At 40.4% G+C, this 12,977-nt stretch overlaps 1 protein-coding gene across 1 annotated transcript in view; it reads right to left on the bottom strand.

The window, feature by feature from the left end:
* LOC117508719 (sodium/calcium exchanger 2-like) overlaps window positions 1-12,977 on the bottom strand; it is a 554,569-nt gene that overhangs the window by 369,716 nt on the left and 171,876 nt on the right. Inside the window, 1 exon segment of the mRNA XM_034168535.1 lies at window positions 386-886. Within this exon segment, the coding sequence (XP_034024426.1) occupies window positions 386-772 (387 nt within the window). The 5' untranslated portion in view covers window positions 773-886.

The following is a 12,977-nucleotide window of genomic DNA, read 5'->3' as shown; positions in this document are numbered from 1 at the left end:
CTGTGCCCTCAACATTATGGGCTAAAATATCTTAAACTGTGTAGTTTTTTTATATATATATAAACTTCCCGTACAGTTGTCATGAATGTGGAAGCTTGCTCTAGAAACCCAAAACTTTTTGGGGGGCTTGGCATAAACTGACACAATTTTCACTACCTGGCCAACTGTATATGTTCAATCATGTCTTTTCTCTTGTCCTTGAGTTCTGCCACACAGAGTTTACAGGGGAAATCGAACATAAATAGCAATCAGCTTGGCTTGAAGAGTTCTTGTACATGAAGCATTGCATTATGTAGCTTTTCAGGTGTCATCTTAACAGTTTTCAAGATCTGTCAAACACAGTAGAGATGATACCATGCAGTTCCATCCATTCAGCTGTTCTCACCTGTGATGTGATGACTTCTATGGATGCCATGAAGCGGTCAGCGATGATGGACACTCCCAGAAACATGTACATGAGTGATACAAAGTAGACCACAGCTCTGGCCACTTGGTCTCCAATCCCGGGCTGGTTGGGCTTCCAGACGGGCAGTAGAATACCAGGCTTGCACACTGTCACCTCATCACACTTGTCTGTGTTGCCAGGCCCAGTGACATTACTGTAGGGCACGAATGATGACCATAAGGAGGGGAAGACTGAAGGTGAGACCCTTTCTAGGTCAGGGTCTTGACTGGGCTCACTCCACTGGGACTCTGGCTGACAGGGAGGCAGTGGGAGGAGCAGCAGAAGCAGGGACAAGAGCAAGGCAGTGGAAGAGGTGAAAAGAGACATGATTTAATTGGTTCTCACAACAGTGAGGGAGGGAAATGGTGAGGCAGAAGATGACAGCGGTGAGGAAGAGCCGGGTGGGAGGGGGTCAAGCTGAGGGTGGTGCGAGCAGCTCACCTACAGGAGAGAGAGAGAGAGAGAGAGAGAGAGAGAGAGAGAGAGAGAGAGAGAGAGAGAGAGAGAGAGAGAGAGAGAGAGAGAGAGAGAGAGAGAGAGATGTATTATCTCACTAACCAAAAATGTGGGCAACAGTATACTTCATCCAAAGAGTCCAAAAGGCTTGTCCCAACAATGAAAATAAAAATGGGTAACTTTCTGACACTTTGATAGGTCACACATTCAGTCTCATGTATTGACTGGCCAAGTGTCCAGTGGCATCAGTAGGCCTGATGCATCTGTTCACTCATTAACTAAATTCATCAGCAGATTAAGATAAGACACCAGAATTAAGAATTTATCACAACAATAAGAAAATTGCATAAACTGCACCCAAGTGGGTTGCTTCATCCCACCCTTGGATGTTGGTTGCTGACACATGTAAACATATAGAGGCTTTTGAGGTCTAAAATGTTTGGGCTGCACTGGATGAGGTACTGTATGCTGCTGTCCCTCTGGACAACCTGAGTTAGGGGCAAGGACTGGTTAATGTTTTGTGCCCGCAGGGCCCTTGCAGGGTACGGTGTTGGTACGGGGGCTGTTGGAGCAAACCCTGGATGTCATTGTTGGATGTCAGTGTTGGATCTGTGCCATTTCTCTGGATGTCTGGTGGTGCTCTGTGTTGATGGGTGGCAAAGTGTGTTATTGGCTGGTCTCCTGGCTGCCATGTCTGGCTGTGCCTCCACTCTTGTCCCTGTCTGGCATACTGGAGCCCAGGGTACTTATGAGTTGCCTGATCTACTGCCAGCCTTCATTTTGATGCCTGTCCCCCATCAGCATCACAGTGTCACTCCCACACATGAGAAAAAGTTGGGACAGTACAGAAAATGTAAATAAATCACAAAACACAACACTGATTCTTACATTACTTTTACAGTACTTAATTGTAGAATGTATGAATCCAAGATATATCATGTTTTGTCTGCTAAACATAATTTCATCTGTTAATATAGATCCATTCCAACATTTCAGGCTTGCAACACATTCTAAACAAGAATGTCCAAAAAATTAGTCACTCAAAGTGTTGGGGATCACTCAGGTACATGCTTATGTTAAATATAAAAGAAATTGGTCAACTGGTTCTTGAGTTACCGTGCTAACAAGGATGGCAATGACAATATATTAAATATATCAGTGTGACCTTGAAATTGATCACAAGATCACCATAATAAACTGGTGTCTGGGAATCACCCAAGTATTACCCAAGACTATTGTAATTCATTATTATCAGGTTGTCCTAAAAGTTCCCTGAAAAGCCTTCAGTTAATTCAAAACTGACAGGGACTAGAAAGAGAGAGCATATTTCACCCATAATGGCTTCTCTTCATTGGCTTCCTGTTAATTCTAGAATAGAATTTAAAATTATTCTTCTTACTTATAAGATTTTGAATAATCAGGTCCCATCTTATCTTAGGGACCTCATAGTACCATATCACCCCAATAGAGCGCTTCGCTCTCAGACTGCAGGCTTACTTGTAGTTCCTAGGGTTTGTAAGAGTAGAATGGGAGGCAGAGCCTTCAGCTTTCAGGCTCCTCTCCTCTGGAACCAGCTCCCAATTCAGATCAGGGAGACAGACACCCTCTCTACTTTTAAGATTAGGCTTAAAACTTTCCTTTTTGAAAAAGCTTATAGTTAGGGCTGGATCAGGTTACCCTGAACCATCCCTTAGTTATGCTGCTATAGACTTAGACTGCTGGGGGGTTCCCATGATGCACTGAGTGTTTCTTTCTCTTTTTGCTCTGTATGCACCACTCTGCATTTAATCATTAGTGATTGATCTCTGCTCTCTTCCACAGCATGTCTTTTTCCTGATTCTCTCCCCTCAGCCCCAACCAGTCCCAGCAGAAGACTGCCCCTCCCTGAGCCTGGTTTTGCTGGAGGTTTCTTCCTGTTAAAAGGGAGTTTTTCCTTCCCACTGTCGCCAAGTGCTTGCTCATAGGGGGTCGTTTTGACCGTTGGGGTTTTTCTGTAATTATTGTATGGCCTTGCCTTACAATATAAAGCGCCTTGGGGCAACTGTTTGTTGTGATTTGGTGCTATATAAATAAAATTGATTTGATTTGATTTGATCACCATAATCAACTGGTGTCTGGGAATCACCAACAAGGGTGGCAATGACAATATACTGAATACTTGTCCTCTCTGTCCGATTCTTCCGCCAGCTACGTGACTGTAAGCTATAGCAGAGAAGCACTTTTGAACATTGGCAAAGTTCATTACGAATTTTCATTTAGCCTCTTGAATCTTAAGTTTTAAGTCCAGAAGACTTCTGTCGCTCTGCATCTACTTCCCCTCTCACATACTGAATGGACAACAAAACCTGATATGATAATGCAACAGTAATTCTATTTCAACACTACCAGGAAAACGCCCAACATGCTTAAAGCTACTATCTACCACCATTTCAGATTCATAAGCGACAATAACAAAGATGAGCTTGACAAAAGCAACCCGATTTGCCAGGCATGCCAAATGGAAGTGACGTACTGCAGAAATAAGTCTGTATACAAATGTGAGAAGTAAGCTTTAGTCAGCACAGATGGTGGCCATTACAAGTGACACCACTCTTAAAGTTCAACGATTTTGCAACAACATGCCAACACATGCACATCCACATGCTGTTGCCGGACTGTCTGCAGATCACTAAACAAATTCATACTTACTACAATATTCCGCCATACGGACCCTTTACTTCACCTCAAAAAAGAAATCTAATCAGATTGAGGCTTCAAAACAGTTTCAAAAATCTTGATGTTGCATTACTGTTTTCACTTTTCCCCAATGGCCAAAAAAGCAAAAGGCACCGGTATATAGTGGTACTTTCACATTAGTGGAATGAGGTTCAACTACCTACAGTGTCTTCGCTAAAAGACAAAATATATGAAAATACAATAGTATCAATCAATCCATACATTTCACATCCATATGTCTGTGTTTCATGTACACTAACGGAGCTCACTGGGTTCTTCAGCCCTCAGCTGAGGATGTCGCTGCAAACACTCAATGATCAGTATTAGCGAGAGCAGTGCGTGCATTTTGCCCTAATCTTCCTGAATACTTCCTAATTATTGCCGTGCTTGACCATGACATGCATCTGGGTTCACAGGCTGTCTCCAACGAAGCACACGAGCGACACGACGCAGCAGAACTGTCTGCTTTCATCACTCTCCACAAAGCTGCACATTCATATATGTGCAGCTTTTTTCTCCACACTGTTTTCATTGACATCTGCATTGTGATTTACACAGTTACTACTTTAAGAACAACTCATCATGACCGTTAATCTGGACTGCACACTATTATGTAACTTTGCAATTAATCAGTGAATCACATGCGTGGTAAACCGTGAGCCCGTATGGATCACGGATCAACTCCATGATCCGTTACACCACTAGAGTAGAGTAGCATCTGTCAGGACCAAACTGTCACTCACCATGAAGGAAAATAAAAGAGTACGGAACACTGAAAACTAAAAATGTCTACTCAGATGCAACAAGAAACATACACATACGAGGTCTATTAGAAAAGTATCCGATATTATTTTTTTCAAAAACCATATGGATTTGAATCACGTTTGATTGCGTCAGACAAGCTTGAACCCTCGTGCGCATGCCTGAGTTTTTCCACGCCTGTCGGTTGCGTCATTCGCCTGTGAGTAGGCTTTGAGTGAGGAGTGGTCCAGCCCCCTCGTCGCTGTTTCATTGCCAGGAAATGGCGGAATGATTTGGGCTTTTTTTCCATCAGAATTTTTTCAGAAACTGTTAGAACACGGCGTTGCTGTGCGCCATGCGGCACCGCCGTGACGTGTGAAGCCTCCGCTCCTCTTTCCATGACAAAAACTCCTGTAACAGTGGAATGTGCCGTTCATTTCCAAACTGGACGCTGTGTTTTATCCGGGACGTCGTCTGACTAGCACAGGAATTGTGAAAAGAGGTGGACATCAGCACTTTTTCGGCACATTGAGACAGACGTGCGGAGGAATTCCGCGCGTCGCGGCGGTGCCGCATGGCGCACAACAACGCCGTGATGAAGCCTCACAGGACATGTTCTGGCATGTCCAGGCACATCCACAATTTCTCGGATAATCACTCGATGGAAAAACCACCGACAGCTGTCTGAACGCCATCTCAAAGCCGTCCTGTGAGACCAAAACAGAGGTGGTTTTGTCTCGCTCCAGTAGCGAATCCATCGTGACGCGCAAAGCCTCCGCTCGGCTTTCCATGACAAAATCTCTTGTTAAAAGTGAAATCTTCCGGAAAATGGTTGATGTCCAGCTCTTGTGATAACCAGAGAAATGGCACACGATGGTCACGGATCCAGACAGCCATCCATTTACAAATGAAATGGTCGTTCAGCCTGTTGATGGCGGCTTCAGAGCACGGCGCGCCATCAGCCGCTGGGGGCCGTCCTTAAAGCGACAGTAACACTCCTTATTCTCTACCAAGCCCGTAACATTTTCACCAAAAGCCAGATAAATTTTTCTAATGGTTTCCAGCTGCCAGTCTCTAACAGTTTCTGAAAAAATTCTGATGGAAAAAAACCCCAAATCATTCCGCCATTTCCTGGCAATGAAACAACGACGAGGGGGCTGGACCACTCCTCACTCAAAGCCTGCTCACAGGTGAATGAAACAACCGACAGGCGTGGAAAAACTCACGCATGCGCATGAGGGTTCAAGCTTGTCTGATGCAATCACACGTGATTCAAATCCATATGGTTTTAAAATAATAAGGTCGGATACTTTTTTAATAGACCTCGTATATCCAACTGAGCCTCGTAAAACTGTTTTCAGTGTTAAGTCCATGAGAAGAAGGTGCTTACGGTTACTAAACAGAATTCTCAACCCTAGGTGTCAGCACACAACTATCACAGTGGACCTCATGCAAGCCCTTGTACTAACAGATGTGTTCATAACAGTTCTGATAAGCCGCTATCTGCAAATTAGCAAATTTAACTTTTTTGTTAGCAGAGTAGCTTTTCAGCTAATTCTGAAAACCATTGACATTTTTTTGCTGGCATAGTGAATAAACTTAACGGTCAAAATGAGTTCAGTTCTTCCCCAGCAGAAGAGAGTGAAGCTGGCTGGCTGTTGGTGCCAAAAAAAAGAGAAAAAAGTCATTTACTTTCCTCATACAGCAAGGCAGACAGTAGGCAGGAGACATGACACACAAAGCACATTTTTAAGTGATGACGTAATTCTTAAAGTTTGAGCCTTAACAAACACACGTGCTGAAAGCCATTATGGGAAATTCAAATGTCTCTTTCATTCGCCCCCCCGGTGAAAATACACACTGATATATACTGGATGGGAGTGTGAACGCTGGTCGCTACTTGTGAATACACTTCACAAACAGAATTTTCAGTTTTGCAAATGCCTTTTTTTTACAAATGAAAAAATGCCATATTTACAAATACACATTACAGTAACTTGTGTGTTGGTTTTTACAAATAAATAAACCAACCAACCAGTGAAGGAGACTAATTTTTCCCATGCCTTTTGGCATGTGTGTCTGTTGAAGCTCAAAACTTCAGAATTAGCGCATTACTTTAAAAGATATGTGCAATATTTTCACTTTGTAAAAATGATAGCGTTACTGTTAATGTTGATAAACTGTCCTGAATTACTTGTTTATAAGTGTAAAACCATGAGTGAAAAGTGGTTTGCGTTTTATGTCTCCTGCCCTCTTGTATGTGTTGTTATATGTGGAAAGTAAATGACACTTTTTTTTTGAAGGGGGGAGCAGTGGGCAGTAGGCAGTGTGCATAAAGACAGAAGCTCTTGCTCATTCTTTGTTTTGGGGTTGTGATCACTTTTGATTTTATTCAGAAGCCTTGGGGGTCCTGAAACAAAACTGGCTTATCAGTAGCTGATAGTGTACCAAGTCAGTACTAAAAATTAGCGGTTAGGAAATTTTCATAATGAATCAACTACAACCCCAATTCAAATGAAGTTTGGATGTTGTGTGAAATGTAAATAAAAACAGAATACAATGATTTGCAAATCCTCTTCAACCTATATTCAAGTGAATACACCACAAAGACAAGATATTTAATGTTCAAAATGATAAACTTTATTGTTTTTGTGCAAATATTTGCTCATTTTGAAATGGATAACTAACACATTTCAAAAAAGCTGGGACAGTAGTATGTTTACCACTGTGTTACATCACATTTCCTTCTAACACCACTCAATAAGCATTTAGGAACTGAGGACACTAATTGTGAGTGTCATGATTGGGTATAAAAGGAGCATCGCCAAAAGGCTCAGCCGTTCACAGGTAAAGATGAGGTGAGGATCACCACTTTGTGAACAAGTGCATGAAAAAATGTTCAATTGCAAGGAATTTAGGGATTCCATCATCTACAGTCCATAATATAATCAGAAGATTCAGAGAATCTGCAGAAACGTCTACACGTAAGTGACAAGGCCGAAAACAAACACTGAATGCCTGTGACCTTCGATCCCTCAGGCAGCACTACATTAAAAACCGACATCATTGTATAAAGGATCTTACTGCGTGGACTCAGGAACACTTCAGAAAACCATTGTCAGTTAACAGAGTTCATCAGTACAAGTAAAACTCTACCATGCAAAGCGAAAGCCATACATCAACAACATTCAGAAACGCCGCTACCTTCTCTGGGCCTGAGCTCATTTGAAATGGACAGACACAAAGTGGAAAAGTGTGCTGTGATCTGATGAGTCCACATTTCAAATTGTTTTTGGAAATTATGGTCGTCGTGTCCTCTGGACAAAAGAGGAAAAAGACCATCCAGATTGTTCCCAGTGTTCCCAAAGTTCAAAAGCCAGCATCTGTGATGGTATGGTGGTGTGTTAGTGCCCATGACATGGACAACTTACACATCTGTGATGGCACCATCAATGCTGAAAGGTACATCCAGGTATTGGAGCAACACATGCTGCCATCCAAGCAATGTCTTTTTCAGGGACGTCCCTGTTATTTCAGCAAGACAATGCCAAGCCACATTCTGCACGTGTTACAACAGAGTGGCTTCGTAGTAAAAGTGCAGGTACTAGACTGGCCTGCCTGCAGTCCAGACCTGTCGCCCATTGAAAATGTGTGGCACATTATGAAGCGCAAAATAGGACAATGGAGACCCCGGACTGTTGAACAACTGAAGTCGTACATCAAGCAAGAATGGGAAAGAATTCCATCTACAAAGCTTCAACAATTAGTGTCCTCAGTTCCAAAAAGCTTATTGAGTGTTGTTAGAAGAAAAGGTGATGTGTAACACAGTGATAAACATACCACTGTCCCAGCTTTTTTGAAACGTGTTGCAGGCATCCATTTCAAAATGAGCAAATATTTGCACAAAAACAAAAACGTCTATCAGTTTGAACATTAAATATCTTGTCTTTGTGGTGTATTCTATTGAATATAGGTTGAAGAGGATTTGCAAATCATTGTATACTGTTTTTATTTACATTTTACACCATGTAAATTCATTCATTGCAGGCGAATGATGCAACCGACAGGCGTGGAAAAACTCACGCATGCGCACGAGGGTTCAAGCTTGTCTGACGCAATCACACGTGATTCAAATCCATATGGTTTTTGAAAAAAATAATAAGGTCGGATACTTTTCTAATAGACCTCGTATATGCATAATGTTGTAAGAAACCAATCCACGATTCATGTAGTGATTGAACAAGATGTGGAAACCATACTTGATATATTCTACTGCATATATTTACAAATGTATCTTAATATCATGGACCCCCACCCCCCCCTCAAAAAAAAATGTATTCATTCATTTGGGTCACTTTTCAATTTTCCGATTCAGCTACCGGTCCGGTAATACACATCCGTATTACGGTTGACAAGTGACATTGCTTGGACGGTTGACTTCATTGCATCTATTACCAAATCCGGAAAAAAACAAAAAACAAAAAAACACACACAAACAGACACACAAAGTCACAAAAAATATTATACTGTTCATTACTTCATTTCGGGGGGGTAAAGTAATAAACAAAGTACAATGAAGAATTGTGAAACATGCACAGACAGATATGATGGAAGGCATCCAGGTAACTATCGAGACCAGTGGTAACATGACCACTGGTCAAACAGGTAAAGACCACGGACCCATGAAGTGTGGTCATCATAGTCAGCAAACAGTTCAAACCCCCGTACCCAAACCCCAGCAACTCTAGCAGTGAACTCAATCCACCAGTCTTCACATCAATGCTCAGCAGGTCATGCACTTAACTAGAGCTGAAACAACTAATCGAGTTAATCGATTAAAATTGATTATTAAAATAGTTGTCATCTACTGTAATTTAGTCATCGATTAGTTGCTAAATAACTGTTTTACTGCAAATGTTTTGTTTCTTCCATATAATCAACCGAGCTTTGCTTTGAATCTTGAACCAATGAAGAAGTGCTTGAGCTGCTGCTTCATTGGTTTCATTTGTTTTATTTCGCTTTATCTTAATTTTTCTCCACTAAAACCCTAAAGAGCATATGTCTGTGAGGAATATTTACCTTTTTATGTTAAACTGACCTGTTATGGTCTTCTGAAACAGTTGATAGATGTATTTTATGCTAATGCCGATGCTAATGCGTTAGCATGTCTATGGCATTTTCAGTGTTAAAGTTAGCATTAAGCTGCTGGCATTTCAGCATGTTTGTGCATTTGTTTTCTGTATAATAATTAATGACTCAGCATTTGTTGTCGTAAAAGAGTCAAATGTATTAGAAATTATAATATTTTTTAATTTATTTTTATTTATATATTAATAATAATATCAACAATAATAATAGTAGTAATAATAACTAATAATGCTACAATACAATTTTACAGAAAGAGACATGAGTGTCATTGTGAAATGACCACATAGTTTATAAGTTATACAGATAATGTTGCACATATAATGAGTCAGGCTACAGTTTTTGATTTAGGTTTTATGGTTAACTGGTTATGCTAATTGCTCATTTGCAGCAACAAAAATACCTCTTTTTCACCATATATTTTATAACATTTATATGTTTCATTGTTGTTTTATGGCAACTCAGCACTTTGATAAAACAATGTAATTTGAAATAATTATTTTTGTTCTTTATTATAAACTTTTATTCTTTATTATTTTATATTTCAACAGCCAAGGGACATTTGACGATTTGTTGATTTTCAAGTATTTTAAGTTTTCAAATAATGTTCTGTTGTTAAATAAAGTGATGGAAGGAGAGAAAAATTGTTTCGCTGGCACATTTAAAAAAAATTCCCCACTAATCTGATTAATCAATTAATCGTGTCGAAACCCCATCGATGATCCAAATAATAATTTGTTGCAGCCCTACACTTAACCATCTCCCTGAACCAAGAACCATAAAGCATGTGTTGCTCCTCTTCCATGATATGTCTCACGGGCCAGTGACAACCCTTTTGCAAATTTTTCTTCCCTGGTACCTCAGACAAGAAAACAGAGCAGAAACCAAGCAACCGGAATGAACAACCCACAGGAACAATATTTCAAAACAGCAAATTAAGGAAAAGATACAAGATAAATGTACAACATCCATAACCCGACATTTCACAAACAATCTCAGAATTTATAGATGGTGAGTCCAGTTCCGCTATTAGCAACATCAATTTAAGATGAACGGGAAACAATAATTCACCACAAACCTACACAAGTCATACAAAAGAGAGAACAGATGAGTCTTTAATCTGGATTTTAATGAATCAATGGAATCTCAGGAGGCAGACTGGGTAGCAGAACAGGAGCATGATTATAGAATTAGAAAATAATCCACATCACCAAATACCATTAAATTATGATATCCCTGTGTTAGTCCCACAAACGGGAAATGCAAGAATCACAAAACTCACTCCTCGGTTAAAAGTCCCTGCCACAACAAGAGGGTGGAAAGGAGGTGCGGCTGGGCCAGGGGAGATCCAACAACCCCTCACCTCCCCGAAGTGCATGAGGGCAGATGTGCTGTCATCTGATCCATCCCATGTGAGGAGAAGTTTGGGACTGTCTGGCACTACAACCATACTACTTTAAAGCCGTTTCAATCACCATTTGTCACGTTTTTGATGCTCGGGTTTGAACTTCAGTGGAACCTGCTGACTATGTCTACATTCAGAAAGGCATTGACCTTCTGCCACGTGATCGATTGATTATATATTTGTTTTAACGTGTGAGTGATTCGGGGTACATAATAAAGTGGCGGGTCATGTACGTACTGTATGTTCCCCCCGTGTCTGTGTGGGCTTCCTCTGGGCAGTCTGCTTTCAAAATATGTGCGTTTGGTTCAATTTCCCAGCGGGATTGGTGGAAGGACTGGCACTCAAGGCACTGTAAAGACATTTACCCAGTTTGAAACCACATAACAGCAGAGAGTGCTGTGGTGCTAAGTTGTCATCCCAGTAGGGATTGCAGCAATGCACAACTGATCTCAGAGAGTTGTTTTCCGAGCAATGCCTCAGACTCACTTCACAACAAACTACCAAAATAACGTATTTGTGCCAATGAGTGATATCAAAATACGAACATGATCAAAGCTCATTTCAGTTTCACAAAAAATACCAACTTGTAGCACTGGCTGTGCTGATCACTCAGAACAGGGTGCTGTGCGTGTGTGTGTGATATTCATATGCAAGGATGCTTCTGCCAACTGGTGAGATTAAAACCTCAGTGTGACACCAAGACATGGACAGATGGACTGAGCTCTCTTTCCTCTGTGCATCACTCACTTTATACACAAAACACACACGCACACACTTCTTTTGTGCTTCACTGAACTCCATCTGGCCTTTGGTGAAGAGGAAAGCACCTGCCAACACCTTCTGTTTAAATATATGATACACCTTAGTCAAGATTGTTTTTTGGAAAAAAAAAAAAAATTGTTCATCCATTTTCATTATGTCACACAAAGTGTTACAAATTGGCAACTTTGAGGCAACACTAAACAGCAATCATGTTATTATTTCTCTTTATGAATACTAATACTACATGGATAATACACTCTTTAATACAGCAACTTCAAACATGGGTCTGATGTCTCACCTTATTAATGAATGTGAGTCGTAGTCATTGTGCAAATATGCAAAATATTTCCTGGTGCCTCCTTGAAGACCTCATGAGTGCAGCAAGACTGACTGATAACTCCTTTATTTATTCATGTGGGAAATATATTATTTAGCTTTTTATGGAGAAGTGAATGTAATTCTCAGTACTTTTAGGCATCCGAAAGTGGTGGCCATTGACTTGTGCCTCACCTTAAAAAAAGAAGAATCCAAACAAGTCTGATTCTGTTTGTCATCTGCACCTCCAAGATGATGATGATACGGTGCATCTGGAAAGTATTCACAGTGCTTCACTTTTACCACATTTTGTTACATTAGAGCCTTATTCTAAAATGGAGTAAATTCATTTTTTTCCCTCAAAATTCTACTCACAACACCCCATAATGACAACTTGAACAATGTTTTGTAACATTTTTTGCAAATTTATTAAAAATAAAAAGTAAGAAATCACGCGTACATATGTATTCACAACCTTTGCTCAATACTTTGGTTATGTACCTGTACTTTTAGCAGCATTTACAGCTTCAAATCTTCTTGAACATTAAAATCGTGATGATATAGTACAAGTATATGTGGTTGGGATGGGAATTTTTAAGCACCTCATGAAGTGATTCGATTATGATTCAGAGGGCTGTGATTCAATTATAAAACAATTATCGCTGAAGTTTGATGCATATTTTTTTATTCAGGAATTCTTTTCTTCTCACTTTGTAACTTCATGGACTTCTTCAAATCAAACTATTTGTAATGATCGATAATGATTTTTTTCTCCAATACATTCATTAACAACTCAGCCATATTTGCACATGTGTAGCTTTCATTCACAGATTCCAAATTCTAAAATCTTTGGGCAACCAGTGTGGCTTCAAACTGATGCATTTATTTAATTTTTCCACTCCAGGAAAAAAATGTCTGATTCACATCTGCAGCTTCTTTTGGCCTTACGTGCACCTCATCGCGATTACAGAGAGGAATTCATCTACAACCCCA

Source organism: Thalassophryne amazonica, chromosome 4 (assembly GCF_902500255.1).
Source record: "Thalassophryne amazonica chromosome 4, fThaAma1.1, whole genome shotgun sequence".
In the NCBI taxonomy this organism is placed as follows: Eukaryota; Metazoa; Chordata; class Actinopteri; order Batrachoidiformes; family Batrachoididae; genus Thalassophryne; species Thalassophryne amazonica.
This window is presented reverse-complemented; position numbering and strand designations above follow the sequence as displayed.